Below are 17729 nucleotides of genomic sequence, written 5' to 3'. Positions count from 1 at the left end.
TCCAGCTAGGTCGCTCTGAGAGGTGCTTTGGAGCGACCTCATGACTTCGCTGCGGAACCTCGCTCCCCTGCTCTGCTCGTCCAATGATCACATATTTCACCTCCTTTGAGCTCCAAATGCATCCAAATAGCCCCAAGAACTCCATGTGGCACTCCAACACCTGATAGAGACTCATGTATGCAAAATGTAACCTAAACATGACTAAATCCTAGTCTATATGATCAAAATGCACATGGATGAATGGATAAGATAATGGAACTATGCAAGATATCAACTCCCCCAAACTTGTTCTTTTACTTGTCCACAAGTGAACTTTCTAGAACTCATAGGGAGAGAGGTTTGAAGGTGGGAGCTCATAGCCAAAAGAAACACAACTAGTACTCGATTCAACATCTAATCCAGCATGAGCACACTCTCTTATTACACTCTAGTTTCTCTAGGCCTATCTCAACTCTTTTTGCCATTACATTCATCATCAAGCATCCACACATTCAAATCAACCAACTCTCACATTCATTAAGCACAAAACATCAGGTGAATTCTTGCAAATGGTCAGTTGGTCCAAGTCATTTGGTTGGGTGAGGGAAGGCTTTTATTCAAGTGATTCAAGAGGTTCGAAACATAAAATCTTTAAGGTGGTTTACTCTCGAAACAAGTAGCCTTGACATTGCACATAATATATCTAAGAAAGGGATCAACTCATGCATACAATGCTCAATCTCCATTGTTCTACCCTTTTCCCAAACATACAATTACACAATCATTCTCAAATGTCAAACCCAACTCACATCTCTCACCAAAAGATCCTAAGAACATTAACTCCTTCTCTTTGAAATCTACAAGGGATTTTTCACAACCTCAAAACATTACTTAGCTCCTAACAACTTTGTTAGCCCCCTTTTTCTTTCTTTTTCTTTTCTTTTCATATTTTATGTTTTTTTTTTTTTTTTTTTTTTTTTAAATGGGGGCCAAGACTTTCCATAACTTGAGCTAGAGGTTTTTCTACTTATCCCAGTAAGACAATTCACTTAAACACAAAAAGTCATTTCTTTTCCTTTTTCATTGCTCCCAAATCATAATCACAACTCTCACCCCCCACCTATAGCTAGACAATAGAGTGCCCAATCTAGCAAGAATGAAGATCAAGCATTGTCGTTCCCGATACTCTCAACATTATGCACATGTAAGACTTTCCGAAGAAGGCCTCACTCATCAAACAATGAAAGCTTAAAAGAAGGGAAAGGTTTTGGGAGTGGTCTACCACTAGAGTTTGTCAAAATAAGATTGGCATAAAGGATGTGACAACTCAAGTGTGTATAGCCATGACTCAGTACGCAAGGGACCATGAGCAAGAGGCATTAAGTTCGTTCAGTTCAAATAAGGTTGTAGTTGGCTTCAAAGACTGAGTTTCAGCAATCAACAAGTTTCAGGAAGAGTCTTCAAGGCTCGAAGCATACAAGTGTTTTTGAGAGGTGCATAAGCTATTCAGGTGCAAAGTAATGTTCTTTACAAGGCATTTCAAATCATTGCTCCCAATGCAAGTAAATGCAACCTATATGCTCTAGACTCTCCTAGAAATGCCAATGATGCAAACTAAATGATTTTTTTTATGCAAATATATATGTATAATGCAATGCATGAGACTCAAAATCATCAAAGCAAACGTGATCAAATACTTGGTACCTCCCCCAAACTTAAATGACACAGTCTCTGTGTTGTCAAGGGGAGAGAGATACCCAAAAAGAGAAAACTAATATGCAAAAACGAAATGGTATATACAAGGGAAAGTAGTGGGTTACCTTCTATGGGGAATGAGTAGAGGGAGATGCTCCCTCCTCGTCGTCCTCAGGTGGTAACTCTTCAAGGTGCTCATCAGCAAGAGTGCCCATCTCTTCAATGTAGAAGGCTTGCCCGAACACAGTTGGTTTCTTCATTTTCTCTTTGATGTCAAAGTGGAGAACATGCCCTTTACCCAAATGGAGATCAATCGTGCCTCTTTCACCTTAACAATTGCTCCTGCTGTAGCTAAGAATGGCCTTCCAAGAATCAATGGGTCTTGAGCCTCCTCACCCATCTCAAGCACCACAAAATCTGTAGGTATCTCATATTTCCAATCTTCACAGGTAGGTCCTCTAAGATGCCCACAGGGTACTTCACTGAACGATCAGCTAACACCAGAGAGAGTTTACACTTCTTGTACTGAGTGAATCCAAGCTTCTTTGCAACAGACAAAGGCATCACGCTGACACTAGCTCCCAAATCGCAGAGACATTTCTCAAATACCATAGGTCCAAGAGCACAAGGTAGTGTGAAGCATCCTGGATCCTCTAACTTCTCTGGAACATCAAGCCTTTGGATGATGGCACTGCACTCATGGGTAAGAATCATCATGCTTTCCATTTCCTTCTTCTTTGCAGCTACAACATCTTTCAGGAACTTGTTGTATTGAGGAATCAACATGAAAGCATCGATGATGGGCATTGCAACCTGAGCTTCACTCATTTGCTTGTCAAACAAAGCCTTGTACTTCTCTAGCAGCTGCCTCTTGAATCTACCAGGGAATGGTAGTTTGGGTTCATAGGGAGGAGGAACAAAAGAATTCTCACTTGCTGGAGCAAGAACTTCACCATCTTTCACTGTTTTCTTCGCTTCCCCAACCTTTCCTTTACCCTTGGCTTCCACAATCTTCTCCAAGATTTCATCATTGATTTTCTCATCAACAATCACCACTTCATCATCTAAGTTGATGGCCACCTCTTCACCTAGTTTCTCAGCATCCCTGGTGAGGGTTGTAGGAGGTAACTGCTTACCACTCCTAAGGGTGATAGCTTTGGCCTCCTTGGGGTTTTGGTCAGATTTTCCAGGTAGAGATCCTTGCTGGCGAGTCTGGTGAGTGTTCATGGAAGCAAACTGATTCTCTAAATTCTTGACTGTAGAAGCAAGATGTGAGAACTTGTTGTTGAGCTCATTGTAGCTCCCATCAATCTTGGAATGAAGGTTTTTCAACTCATAACCAACATGCTTCTCACTTCTAGTCTGAGACTCCAAGATTTGTTTCAGCAGGGTGTCAGTGCTGCTCTCTTGAGGAGCAGAGGAACCAGATGAGGGGTTTTGATGAGGTTGATAGCTGCCTTGCTGGTTGTTTCGAGGCGGATAACCACTCTGTTGGTTGTTGGGGTAGGATTTCTGTTGGTAGTTGTTGTACTAAAAGTTGGGCTCTTTTTTGTACCAGCTACCATTGTTGTTGATGAAACACAGCTCTTCCTGACCTTCCAAACCCTCAACCTCATGGACAACAGGTGGTGTCTCTTGGCTTGGGTTACCAACAAAGTGCAGCTGCTCTTGTGTGGCTTTATCAGCAAGGAGGATGTCTATCTTATCCTGTAGAGCTTTCAACTCCTTCCTCGTCTGCTTATCATCTGTTCGGCTGTTTTTGTCGTGGTCTCCACTGTAGACTGCATCACTCTTTACCATGTTGTCAACCAGCTCCTCTGAATCTTCCTCAGTTCTCCCCAAGAAAAACCCATTGCTAGCTGTATCCAGTCTGGCCCTGTACTTAGGAAGAGCACCACGGTAGAATGTGCTCAGCAAGCTCTCCTTAGAGAAACCATGGTGTGGGCATTGAGCTTGGTAGCCCTTGAATCTCTCCCAGGCTTCACTGAAGCCTTCCAAGTTCTTCTGTTGGAAACTGGAGATCTCATTTCTCAGCTTAGCAGTTCTTGAGGATGAGAAGAATTTCTCCAAGAATGCTCTCTTGCACTCATCCCAAGTAGTGATAGAGTAGCTGGGTAAAAGACTTCTCCCACTGACGTGCCTTATCCCCCAAAGAGAAAGGGAATAACTTCAGCTTTAAGGCATCCTCTGACACACCATTGGTTTTTGACAACCCACAGTAGCTGTCGAACCTGTCCAAGTGATCGAATGGGTCCTCTAAAGCCAAGCCATGATATTTGTTGTTCTCGATCACGTTGAGGAGTCCTGACTTGACCTCAAAGTTGTTGGCTGCCACAGCCGGTGCTCGGATTCCTAGTCTATGACCAAGAATGTTGGGCTGGTCATAAGTACCAATGGGTCGAGCTGCCCGCGGTTGGTGTTCTGCCCCATGCGGTGGATCTGCCATATCAATATCCAATCTCTGCAAGTGGGCTTGTTGTTCTTCTTCTCTTCTAGCTCTAGCACACTCCCTCTCGAAAGCTCTGATGTCTGCTACTATTGGAACTAGGTTTGATGGACCCCTGCTCCTCAAGTTCATACACCTGAAAGTTAAAGGTAGGTGAAGAAGAAGAATCAGTAACAAAAGAAAATAAAAATGACTTAGTCTCAAGTAAGTGACTAAATCTCAATGTTCAATCTACTCAGAATTTGGCAACGGCGCCAATTTGGGTGTTAGGAGTTTTCAAGGCTCCTAAGACAAATGTTGTAGTATAGTGGTTGTCGAACCAGTTCTGAGGGATATCAAAGCACTGAGAATGCAAGTACTCATTTAATCTAAGTGCAACCAATGATTTAGATGGGTTTTAAGCTATGACTAAAAGTAGAAAGCAATAACAGAATGATACTTTCTTGACTAAGGGAAAAGAGAACTCATGGGCATAGGGATTAGACCTTGGGTGATCAAGTATCGAACTAAGGATGGCAAACGATCAATCAAACTATCAACCTTAAGCCTAGACACAATTCTAAACAAGCTCTATGTCTAGATGAATGCTCATTTGCTAACATATCTCAAACATCAAATGTCTTTGGTTGAATAATATAAAAGCAATCATTACTAACAAGTCTATTAGCTATCTTAGCATCTTTAACAACAAATGTCTTTGGCAAAGTATACTAAAAGCCTAGGAGAGTTGTCTCAGGCATTTCATCAAACACCTTTCGGGTGGAAAAATGCCTATTGATCAACTTTTGAGTGGTCAACTCAGAAGATGCATTAGGAATACTCTACTAGCAAGGAACAAGAATGATCTACACTAAAACATCCTAGAACTAACCTAATCACCCTTAATTTCCCTAACCCATGAATTCAAAAGGTGATTGCTCACTAATCTCCATGATTCCTCTTAAACCCATATTGGATTTCAGATTAATCATTTAGAGAAATAGATAAGAAATCAACAATAACACAAGAACATAACAATCAAAATTCAAGAGATGAACTTCTCAAGAGAGTTTTTGTGTATTTCTCAATAGATCAAAAAATAATCTGCCTGGTGGCTACAAAAGATGTTTAAAACATAGGTTTTAGAAATGTAAAACGTCCAAAATAAATTGCAAAAAGGTCCTTGAGAAGTCATGATTTTCGGCAGCAAAATAACGCGGAGCGACTTGCAGGTGTCGCTCCGGAAGGTCGCTCCAGGGCCGATTTTTGGTGTCTCCGGGCGAGAGGTCCCGAGCGACTTTGGAGTGTCGCTCCAACGGGTCGCTCTGGATCGGGAGCGACCTTGATAGGTCGCTCTGAGAGGTCGCTCCAGGGTCATCTAAGACTGTTCGGAGTGACGAGAACGCAAGCGACTTCACGGGGTGAGTATGGCGAGCGACTTCACGGGGTCGCTCCAGCTAGGTCGCTCTGAGAGGTGCTTTGGAACGACCTCATGACGTCGCTGCGGAACCTCGCTCCCCTGCTCTGCTCGTCCAATGATCACATATTTCACCTCCTTTGAGCTCCAAATGCATCCAAATAGCCCCAAGAACTCCATGTGGCACTCCAACACCTGATAGAGACTCATGTATGCAAAATGTAACCTAAACATGACTAAATCCTAGTCTATATGATCAAAATGCACATGGATGAATGGATAAGATAATGGAAATATGCAAGATATCAGAGAGGAAGGAGCTGTGGGATGATATATGTAATCATCATGATTCTCCAATGTTTAGAAATAAACCTTGGATTATCATGGGTGATTTTAATGAAATGCTTGAAGGAAGTGAACACTCTGGGTATGATGGGGACCCAAGTGTATCGAATGGTATGAGAGATTTTCAAAGGGTAGCAAGGCATTGATGCTTGTCAGATATAAGTGCACATGGGCCTTTATTTACCTGGTGCAACAGAAGAGAGGAGGGGCCTATAAACAAGAAACTTGACAGAGTAATGGTGAATGATATATGGCTGCATAAATTCACGCAATCATACAGTGTTTTCGAATCAGGTGGATGCTCGTATCATCTAAGAAGTAGAACTCAAATTCAGATGGAGGAGGAAAGGAAGAGGAAGCCTTTTAAGTTCACGAATGTCATTGGAAAGATGCATGAGTTTCGCCAAGTAATAAAGGAGCAGTGGGATGAAACAGTGTTGTTATTTCACTCAACTACGGCAATATTTAAGCTCACAAAGAAACTCAAAGCGTTAAAACAGCCACTGAGAATTCTTAGCAAGAGAAAGCTGGGAGATTTGCCAAGAAGAACAAGGGAAGCTTTTGACAATCTATGTAAGAAGCAAAAGGAAACAATGGAGAATCCAACAGTGGAAAATATAAAGGAGGAAACAAGGGCAATGGAAAGATGGCAGGTTCTGGCTGATATAGAAGAGAAGTTCTTTAAGCAGAGGTCAAAACTACATTGGCTTAGAGTGGGGGATCAAAACACAAAGGCTTTTCACAATGCGGCAAAGTTAAGAGAAGTAAGAAACGCTATTCACGAGTTAAAAGATCAGGATGGTTTAACGATTACTGGAGAGGGAATTAAAGTTGAAGCTGAGAGGTATTTTGAGGAGTTTCTTACCCATCAGCCACTCGATTATGAAGGGATATCTGTGGAGCGGTTAAAAGGATTATTGAATTATAGTTGTAGTGAGCTGGAGAAGGAAAGGTTACAAAGAGAAGTTACAGAAGAAGAAGTGAAGAAGGTGATATTCAATATGCCCAATGATAAATCACCAGGGCCAGATGGATATACTAGCGAGTTCTTCAAGGATGCATGGGAGATTATTGGGAAGGATGTTACAGTGGCAGTGCAATCATTCTTCTTGAAGGGTTTCCTACCAAAAGGCCTAAACTCAACGATCCTAGCTTTGATACCTAAGAAAGAGAAGGCAGAGGTAATGAGAGATTATCGGCCAATTTCTTGTTGTAATGTTCTCTACAAGACAATTTCTAAGATCATTGCAAATAGGCTTAAAGGAGTTTTGCAAAAGATCATTGCTTGGAACCAATCCGCTTTCATTAGTGACAGGCTGCTGATGGAGAATTTGTCGTTGGCTACAGAACTGGTCAAATATTACCACAAAGAATCAGTGTCTTCTCGATGTGCCATGAAGAATGATATTTCAAAAGCATTTGATTCAGTGCAATGGTCTTTTCTGCTCAACACAATGAAGGCTTTGGATTTCCCAGAAAAATTCATACATTGGATTAATCTCTGCATCAGTACAACATCTTTTTCTGTTCAAGTCAATGGAGAACTCGCTGGATACTTTCAGAGCACAAGAGGGCTTAGGCAGGGATGCTCTTTGTCTCCATATCTATTCGTCATAAGTATGAATGTGCTATCCAAGATGATCGATGAAGCAGCAGAACAGAGAAGCTTTGGGTATCATCCGAGATGTCAAAACATCGGCTTGACACATTTGTGCTTTGCTGATGACTTAATGGTCTTCGCAGATGGGATTAAGAGGTCACTAGAGGGTATTCTTGCGGTCTTTAAGGGTTTTGAAAAGGCGTCGGGGCTCAAAATCAACCTAGAGAAATCGACTCTCTATATGGCCGGAGTTACTCAGCAACACATGGAAGATATCTCAGCATTTCCATTTGATTCTGGACAGCTTCCAGTAAGGTACTTAGGGCTTCCCCTGCTAACACAGAGGATGACTGTAGGTGACTATTTGCCTCTCATTGAGAAAATTAGATCACGAATTAGCTCTTGGACGGGGAGGTTTCTTTCCTTTGCTGGGAGATTACAGCTAATTCAGTCAGTAATAACAAGCTTGGCGAACTTCTGGCTAGCTGCTTTTCGACTTCCTGCATCTTGTCTTAAGGAAATAGAAAAACTTTGTTCAGCTTTCTTATGGTCTGGGCCGTCTTTGAATACGAAGAAAGCTAAGATTGCTTGGGTAGATGTATGTAGACCAAAGGAGGAAGGTGGTTTGGGAATCAGAGCCTTAAAGGAGATGAATAATGTGTGTGTTCTGAAACTTATATGGAGAATTTTAGCTTCAAAGAACTCGTTATGGGTGAGATGGATTCAGGTTTATCTAATTCGTAAAGGTTCTCTTTGGACAGTAAAAGAAACACGCAGACGGGTTCATGGATGTGGGGGAAAATCTTGAAGTATCGAGAGATGGCAAAACAATTTTATCAAGTACAAGTGAAGAATGGAAAATCAGCTTCATTTTGGCATGATAAATGGTCTTCTTTGGGGTGTCTCCTGGATGTTATTGGAACGAGAGGTTATATTGATATGGGTCTGGGGAAGTATGCAATGGTGGAGGATGCAGCTAACCATCGCCGAAGGAGACATAGACTGGAGTTACTAAATAGAGTTGAGGATGAGATAGAAAAATGGAAAGAAAAAGCTTCGAGTGAGGAGGATGTTGGTATGTGGAGAGTCAGTGATGATAAATTCAAAAGTAAGTTCTCAACAAAGTCGACTTGGGAAATGTTGAGAGCAAGAAGCGCTGAATGCACTTGGAGTAGAGGAGTTTGGTTCAGATATGTGACTCCAAGATATGCATTCATTACATGGATAGCCATTCACAATAGGCTATCAACAGGAGATAGGATGATGAGATGGGGAGGATCTGTGAACACAGCTTGCTCATTGTGTGATGAACTGGTGGAAACTAGAGACCATCTGTTCTTTGATTGCAGATACTAGAGATTTGGGAGAATCTTGCAAGAGGAGTGATGGGTAATGAGTATACAAGAAGCTGGAGGGAAATAGTGGCATTGATCTCCACAAATCAGAAAATTCTCCAGCAGTTCACACTGAGGTATACATTTCGAACAATTGTACATGGGATATGGAGAGAAAGAAATGGAAGAAGACATGGAGAGAAGCTTTTGAATACAGCAACACTAATAAGAATTATGGAGAAAAACTTTAGAAACAGACTTGATTCAGTTCAGCAAATGGGAGACGTAAGGATGGAGAATGGGCTCAGTTTCTGGTTCTCAACAAGATCAGATGCAAGTTCATAGATGAGTATAGATTAAGAAAAAAGTAAAAAATTTCTTACATATGTAGCATTGTAAATATGTAAACATCTGGTTTTTTTGGATTAATTAAAATTTAACATTCAAAAAAAAAAAAAAAAAAATAGTGACCAAGTTTGTTCTTGTTTATTCGTAAGATTCGAGTAATAGAATCTTGATCCATATACTCTTCTATAAAAAAAGTAAAGTGAAAACAAACAAGAATAGTGTTTCCACTATCCAGAATAAGTATACTAATTTACTCGCAGACAATACAAAATGTAAATTAATTTATTTCTGTAAAGTATCAGCTATCCATAATACCTGCTCATTAATATTTATCTTGATGCTAAAGTTTATCATTACTGGTTTTCTTATTAAAAAAAGTAGCTACATCACTAATGTTAATTTTGATTATTGATTCAGTAAAGATTTATTACCTGTGATATTATTACATGTAACTCTGCTTCTTCTTTTTCCAGCAAGTTTTTAGCTAATTCAAGAAGCTCCTGCCGATTTTTCTCATACATTACCTATAATAGACATAACAAGTTAATCAAATATTACTTATGTCCACTTTCAAACATTTGGTTCATTAGTCAAAATAACAATTTATGGAAAAATATTCCTAAATAACAGAAAAAGAGAAACTTTACAGCAATGAAATTGGGAGAGGATAAAATCTGGTATCCAATCTACAAACATTAAACTGATCAACTTCTACACAGGTCATTAACCACAACACTGCTCCTGCTCCTATAGCAAACACATGGTGGTTCGACAGAATTTTCATCAGTCTTTGGTTCACATGTTGTGCAACTCAATAACTCTACTAAATCAAACTTTTTGGATATAAGAAAAGGATGTCATTATACAATATTTTGATTAAAATAATAACAAGATGAATGATTGATTAAAATAATAACAAGATGATTGAAATGCATTAATGAAATTTTCACTCAAAAGGGGGATTGCCGGAATTTAGTCAACATGTTTTAACTTATAACTCACAAAAAAAGATCTCAAAACAAACAGAAATACTTATGGTAACATTACTCAACTTTTCTTTTCTAGATTTCAGGAATTGACATATATACAATAACATACATTAAGATTGAAGTCACAAAGAGTCAAGTCCAATTGTATGTATTATATATAATTTATAAAATGTATAGGCAAACAAATTGATCAAAGTTCATTTTTCAATAGTTGGACTTTCTAATTATTATTATTTCATCTTAATGGGTTTTTTTTATTTCTCTTTGTAATATTAGTTTTTACCTTCTCTTGAAGATTGAAAGTTTATACCAAAAGAAAAGTGAAGACAAACAAACAATAATTGTGTTTCCGCTCTAAATAATATGTATACTTTACTCGTAGACAATACAAAAAGTAAATTAATTTATTTCTATAAAGTATCAGTTGTACACAATGTTTTGAAACCCGACCCGGACACTGAACCGGACGACTTACCGGGTCACTGGGTCATTGGGTCGACCGCGGACGAACCGCGGGTTAATAGATGGATTAATTTTATTATATAATAATATATTACCTGTGAAAATAAAAATCTAGAAAGTAAAGTTAAATATTTTCTAAAAATATTTTTTAAAGCATAATATAATAGTGAATAAACTTTCATAAATATTTAAATGTCTAATGTGAATAATAAATTAAACTTCAATCCAAAATAAACCAAAAGTAAAACATCATTGTAATAAATTGTCAATAATAAAAATAAACTAACACTAAAACACATCAACTAAGTTTGGTTCTCTCTACCATTGTTCACTTCATCTTCTTCAGGTGGCATAGTGAAATCTTCGTCAAAATCTAAAATTTACAAATAAACTAGTGTAGTTAGTATTATGTATGATAAAAATCAGAAAGTTTAATATAAGTTTTAAAACTTACCAACAAGATTTTCTGAGTTTGTCACTTCATCATCTTTGGGATATTCTTCAGCAAGAGCATTCTCTAATTCATTATAATCAAGCTCGCCAGGTTCTTCTTCTTCAACAATCCAAAACTCTGTTTTGTCGATAGATTCATAATCCACAGGATCATACGATCTTATTCTTTTTGATCCGTAAGTTAAAAAATAAAAATGTAATGACTTGTTATAAACTAAGTATAATAAAAAAGTAAAAAATAACTTACTCTCCTTTCTTGCAAACGTAAATTGTAGTGTACGTATACGAGATCGTTTAGTCGTTGATGCTCAAGTCTATTTCTTTTCTTGGTATGAATTCTCTCAAATACTGACCAATTACGTTCACAACCAGATGAAGAAGCAGTTTGACTAAGAATTCGCATTGCTAACTTTTGCAAAGTTGGAGCAGATGATCCAAAATACCTCCCACGATTCATCTAAACATTCATATACATATCAGAATACTCTAAAAAAAATAACAAGTCAAGTTAAAAGTTACCTGGTTGAGAGGTTTTGCTGCAAGTTAGTGCCATGTCTCGAGAGAAACTACCCTCACGTTCTCTGTATACCCTAATTAAGAGCAAGAGCACCAGTGAACCCCCCTTTGGGGTTCATCTTCTTAATTTTTTATTATTAAATTTTTTCTTTTTTTTTTGATTTTTTTTAAAAAAAAAAAAACAAAAATTGACCAATCGCGGGCCGCCACGTGTCGTGGGGCCCGTGCTACAGTGATGAACTTTAAGAGAGAGGGTATCACGCAGGAGAGGCGAGAAGAACCGAGTTCATCGCTTTTGCTTTTTTTAATATTTTTTTTTCCTCGTAAAACGTGTGATCCTCTCTTTTAAACCTCTAATGCGCATGGCCTAAGCTCCTGAACAAGCTTTGTTTTACTCTGTTTCCTTTTCAAATATGCTCATTAACCCACCCATAATCTCAGGCTTGTCAGAAAATGTATCTTCACTATATATGAAACTTGGGTTCAAATAATACGCAGCAGCATGAAGATGACGCCGCAACATACGATCCCATCTTTTATCAATGATGTCTGTATAAGGCTGGTATAGAGGCTTCTTATCGAACATCTTCTTAATACCTAGTCTTGCTAGATACATCCCTTCATATACATAGGGCAGAGATGGCTTCTCATCAGCATCACATATACGCAACAAACGAATGATAGGAGTCATAATCTTGACAATTATCAAGCAATTGTTCCATGCTCTCTCATCCAAGACTATCGATTTCACTTCCCTTGTTTTAGAAAGCTTCTTGAACTCTGGATCTGTACTTGTAACCAAAGCTTGTAGATCATCTTTATGCTGATAAAGGCTTTGTAGAGCAATGAAACTGGTAGCAAAACGAGTTTCTCCAGGACGGATGATCTCTCTCCAGCCAGGTCTTTTCCTTAAAAAACTTAAAGGCCACTTGTGGTTGTAAACAAAAATGGTTACCTTAGACATACGCTTCTTTAAATCATGAACCATTGGAAGTTTTCCCACATCTTCTAAAATCAGATTAATGCAATGAGCTGCACATGGAGACCAAGCAATGGTGGGAAACTTTTCAGAAAGAAGCCTTCCTGCAGCTTTGTAGTTTGGCGCACTATCAGTCACTAGATGAACCACATTCTCTGGACCAATCATACCAACAACATCAGCAAACAAGTTGCATAAATTCTCAACACTTCCACAGATATCTGAAATATCAACTGACTTGAGAAATGTAATTCCTTTAGGACAATAAACTAGAAAATTGACTAGTGGTCTGTGTCTAGTGTCTTTCCATCCATCTGCCATAAGAGTACAACCAGTAGCAGCCCACGTACTTCTGAACTTATCAACGATCAAAGAAACTTGCAACTTAGCATCACACAATAATCCAACACGCAAAGCATGATATGTAGGACCTGCATATCCATGACCCATATTTGCTACCTTGTTTATCATAGGCTGGAAAAATGGAGAATTCACAGCATTCATTGGAATACAAGCGTCATAGAACCACAAAGCAACCGACATGTTCACATCATGAATTCTCTCTTTACTTTGCATGCATGCCTTTATAGTAGGTGGAGTGGGATCATGGACACCTCTTTTGAAATATGCGTGTAAGTCAACACCTTGTTTTCTCTTTTGACTTGGGCCACTATCAACTATGATATCATCAGTATCAACATCTTCAACATCTTGAACTGGAGTACCATCTAAGTTAGAATCATCTAACTGAATATTTTTCCTCTTCTTGCTCTCAGTTTCCTTCAGTGACTGCAGAAGCTTATATCGCACATCTGACGGAACCTTCGTACACGCATCCGTATCCCCTTTCATACCAGCAAGATGGTGTTTCATCCGATTAATGCCACCTCCTAATTTTTTTTTGTGACAATATTCACATTCCAAAACCTGTTTTCCTCTTGAATCTTTTGACTGTGTCACATAGGACCATGCAATATCTTTTTTTCCTCTGATTGAATGGTTTGTAGCAGCTATTTCATCATAGTTTTCCTCATGTTCTGTTTCCATTGCCTGCAAAAATCGTACACAAAGTTTAAATAATTTCATATGACGTAACTGAAACATATAGTTGCACAGAACAAACAGAACATGACACATCATATTGTGATTAACGAGAAAACAATATACACACGAAAAGTCACGGCAGAACATGATCCAAGTCATATGGTGTTGCATAAATTATTAGAATAAAAGCAGTGACTTTCATTCACGACAAAACAAAACATATTTAGTTAGAAACATGTAAAACAAAGAGATAAAATAATCATTCGTGAATCAGCAAAGAATGGAAAACATAGTAGAACTTACAACTTACAACACCTAAAACGTAGTAAGAGATATTTATGATTAACAAAATAATCAAAAAGCAAAAAAAAAAAAAAAAAAGATACAGAGTCGGTAGAGGTCGAGGAAGAGGAAGACCACAATAAAACCTAACTTATTAATTGGAAATTTAGAATATAAAACATAATTTAAAAACATAATTACCTTTAAAAAAATTTATCCATTGGTTCAACCAACGGTTCAACCGGTATCGGGTTCCGGGTTTTAGCGGATTTTTGTGGGTTTTTGCGGGTTTTTAAATATTGAGTTTTTCTCAAAACCCAAACCGGATTTATATTGGGTCACTGGATTTACCGGTTCAACCGCGGGTCCGGGTCGGGTTTCAAAACACTGGTTGTACATCATGCCTACTCATTAATATTTATCTTTAATGCTACAATCTATCATCAGTGATGTTTATTAAAAACGATAGCTAAATCACTAATATTATTTTGATTTTGAAGGTTAGTTGATTTAGTAACGATTTATTAGATATTATTGGCAACTTTGCTTCTTTTCTTTCCAACAAATTCTTAGCTAATTCAAGAACTCATGTTTGATTTTCTCATACATTACCTATAATAGACATAACAAGTTAATTAAGGATCACTTATGTCCACTTTCAAATATTTGGTTCAATAGTTAATATGTACTATGTGAGCAGATTGGTAAATAAATAGAGAAAGAAAACTTAGAGGATAAACTTTGTTTTTTTTTTTTTTTTTTTTTTGATTAACCTGGAGGGATCTCAACCCCCAGGGGACTAACCCCTCGGCGCGAGGCAGCCCATTTGTTACTATGGGAATTAGATACCCAATTGCCTGGCCAAACACTTGGGCATATCTGAGGGGAGGATCGAACCCGCAGCCCTTAGGACCAACGAATTCGCCTTGCGCCACTCGACCACAAGCGCTTGGTTAAGGAGGATAAACTTTGTTACCCAATTGACAAATGTTAAACCGGTGTTCGTTAAGATCTTAACCAACACATGTAGATCCATCAGAGTTTTTGGAACAAGCACCTTAAAACAATTTCCGCCATGTTTTCTCATCTCTGTCGTCTTCTACTGATGTGTAAATCTCATTTCACTGCTTACGATCACCAATTTCTCCATTGTCTTCGTCAAGTCTCGGCAATTTTGTATGCCACAAATCCACAGTAGCTAACTCTTATATATTAAAACAGAAGTCACAATTTTGATTAATGTGTGATTTTTAAAAAAATAGACCTAATGGACCTATTCCTAGAAAATCATGTTACATTCATTTAAATGTTGGGCCTATCAGAAATTTTTATTGGATTATCAATAATTGGATTTAAGGAATAGATGATCCATTGGATTTATAGATAATATAAATTAAATAGATATAATTTAATGTTGTAATAATATACCTCCATATGTTAAATATTTAAATATTTGTCGATGTTAACTTTTAAAATTATAAAGATTTTTTTTTTAAATAACAAAAATCATATTATCTAACAATGATTAATCTTTACTACCTTAAACCAATGAAAACAAATTTTAAATTATATAGTTTATTTTAAAAATTAAACAAAAACTAAATGTTTAATTATTTACTCGATAATATAAATCTACGAAGCAAAAAGTTTAATTTTTTAAGAACTTTCTAAATTTGTGAAATGTTACAATATCTTTAAATATGACAATAAAACAATATTTTACTAATCTTTATATATATAGTTACGATTTTAATAATGAAATAATAATCCGAATATATATATAGAAGAAGATACAAATACATGTAAAACTTTAAAACAATATATTTAATGTAAAAATATATATAAATAAATGAAAACAAAAACTTGCGCGGTTGCACGGATCGAGATCTAGTCATACATTAAGATTGAAGTCACAGGGAGTCTAGTCAAATTGTATGTATTATATAATTTAAAGGTTTTATAGGCAAACAAATGGACGATAGTTTTTCAATAGGTGGACTTATTATTTTCTTTTTTTCATCCTTAGTGGATTTTTGTTTTTTTTCTTCTCTTTGTAATATTAGTTTTTCCCTTTTTTAAAAAGACTGAAAGTTTAAGTAATTCAATGACTTTCATGTATGTTTTCCTGATTTTGATGCATTTGATGTTTAAACGATAACAAAAAATATATAAAACCAAGTGAGATATAGATAGTTGGTAGAGATAGATATAGAAAATAAAAGATCAAACGCTTAAGACAAACGAAGTAATCAAATTATTAAGAGTACTTGGTGCTTCAACATTAACAGCATGTCCAGTTTCTTTGATTATCTCTAATCTTGAATTTTGCAGATGCCTGCGAAAAGGTATATACAAATATGATTAATTTTTTTTTGTTAAAACAAATATGATTAAATTACACAAACTAACTTCCCGACGAATTATATAAAATTGTTTTTTGATTCATGCCTCTCAACGGCTATATGATTCAATAATGCGTTTACCTTTGCAGCCGATAACCATGCTCCAATGGAAATACCTTATCCTTGTCTCCCCAAACAATTAACGTTTTCTGAATTATAATATGAAATTAGTGACCAAGTTTGTTCTTGTTTATTTGTAAGATTCGAGTAATAGAATCTTGATCCATATAGTCTTTCTATAAACAAAAGTAAAGTGAAAACAAACAAGAATAGTGTTTCCACTATCCAGAATATGTATACTAATTTACTGGCAGACAATACAAAATGTAAATTAATTTATTTCTGTCAAGCATCAACTATCCATCATGCCTACTCATAATTAATATTTATCGTGATGCTAAAGTTTATCATTACTGGTTTTCTTATTAAAAAAAAAAGTAGCTACATCACTAATGTTAATTTTGATTATTGATTCAGTAAAGATTTATTACCTGTGATATTACATGCAACTCTGCTTCTTCTCTTTCCAGCAAGTTTTTAGCTAATTCAAGAAGCTCCTGCCGATTATTCTCATACATTACCTATAATAGACATAACAAGTTAATCAAAGATTACTTTATGTCTGACTTTCAAGCATTTGGTTCATTAGTAAAAATAAGAATTTATGGAAGAAGAATATTCCTAAATAACAGGAAAAAGAGAAACTTTACAGCTATGAATTGGGAGAGGATAAAATCTGGTATCCAATGGACGAATGTTAAACCGGTGTTGGTAGAGATCTTAACCAACATCCGTAGATCCATAGGAGTTTTCGGAACAAGCATCTTCGAACAGTCTCCCCCGTGTTTTCTCATCTCCGCCGTCTTCTGCTGCTGTGTAAATCCCACTCCACTGCTGTTAAATATTTAAATATTTGTCGATGTTAACTTTTAAAATTATAAAGATTTTTTTTTTAAATAACAAAAATTATATTATCTAACAATGATTAATCTTTACTACCTTAAACCAATGAAAACAAATTTTAAATTATATAGTTTATTTTAAAAATGAAACAAAAACTAAATGATTAATTATTTACTCGATAATATAAATCTACGAAGCAAAAAGTTTAATTTTTTAAGAACTTTCTAAATTTGTGAAATGTTACAATATCTTTAAATATGACAATAAAACAATATTTTACTAATCTTTATATATATAGTTACGATTTTAATAATGAAATAATAATCCGAATATATATATAGAAGAAGATACAAATACATGTAAAACTTTAAAACAATATATTTAATGTAAAAATATATATAAATAAATGAAAACAAAAACTTGCGCGGTTGCACAGATCGAGATCTAGTCATACATTAAGATTGAAGTCACAGGGAGTCTAGTCAAATTGTATGTATTATATAATTTAAAGGTTTTATAGGCAAACAAATGGACGATAGTTTTTCAATAGGTGGAC

General features: G+C 36.5%; 2 protein-coding genes and 1 non-coding gene across 3 annotated transcripts; 1 reads left to right on the top strand and 2 right to left on the bottom strand.

Moving 5' to 3' along the window:
* Positions 1-3604: 3604 nt before the first annotated feature.
* On the top strand, positions 3605-3711 carry LOC125592057. The gene has a single exon (XR_007327907.1). It is a non-coding gene; the product is annotated as a small nucleolar RNA R71 (small nucleolar RNA).
* Positions 3712-11954: 8243 nt separating this feature from the next.
* Positions 11955-13415, bottom strand: LOC106355396. Its single transcript, XM_022708684.2, has one exon. It carries the CDS (start codon positions 13413-13415, stop codon positions 11955-11957), a length of 1461 nt encoding a protein of 486 aa, XP_022564405.2.
* Positions 13416-16014: 2599 nt separating this feature from the next.
* Positions 16015-17160, bottom strand: LOC125591716. Its single transcript, XM_048766430.1, has 4 exons — positions 16981-17160; positions 16762-16851; positions 16352-16419; positions 16015-16203 (listed from the first exon to the last, which is right to left on the bottom strand). Exons 1-4 carry the CDS (start codon positions 17122-17124, stop codon positions 16092-16094), a joined length of 414 nt encoding a protein of 137 aa, XP_048622387.1. The 5' UTR covers positions 17125-17160; the 3' UTR covers positions 16015-16091.
* Positions 17161-17729: the final 569 nt, after the last annotated feature.

This window comes from Brassica napus, chromosome C8 (assembly GCF_020379485.1).
Source record: "Brassica napus cultivar Da-Ae chromosome C8, Da-Ae, whole genome shotgun sequence".
Taxonomy (NCBI): domain Eukaryota; kingdom Viridiplantae; phylum Streptophyta; class Magnoliopsida; order Brassicales; family Brassicaceae; genus Brassica; species Brassica napus.
This window is presented reverse-complemented; position numbering and strand designations above follow the sequence as displayed.

Coding starts and splice junctions, on each gene's coding strand:
- LOC106355396 (XM_022708684.2), bottom strand. CDS start 13,415: ATGAAACACCATCTTGCTGGTATGAAAGGGGATACGGATGCGTGTACG.
- LOC125591716 (XM_048766430.1), bottom strand. CDS start 17,124: ATGAGAAAACACGGGGGAGACTGTTCGAAGATGCTTGTTCCGAAAACT. Junction 16,852..16,980: donor TCCTCTCCCAATTCATAGCT/GTAAAGTTTCTC, acceptor TGTCTATTATAG/GTAATGTATGAGAATAATCG. Junction 16,420..16,761: donor AGTTGCATGTAATATCACAG/GTAATAAATCTT, acceptor ATTATAATTCAG/AAAACGTTAATTGTTTGGGG.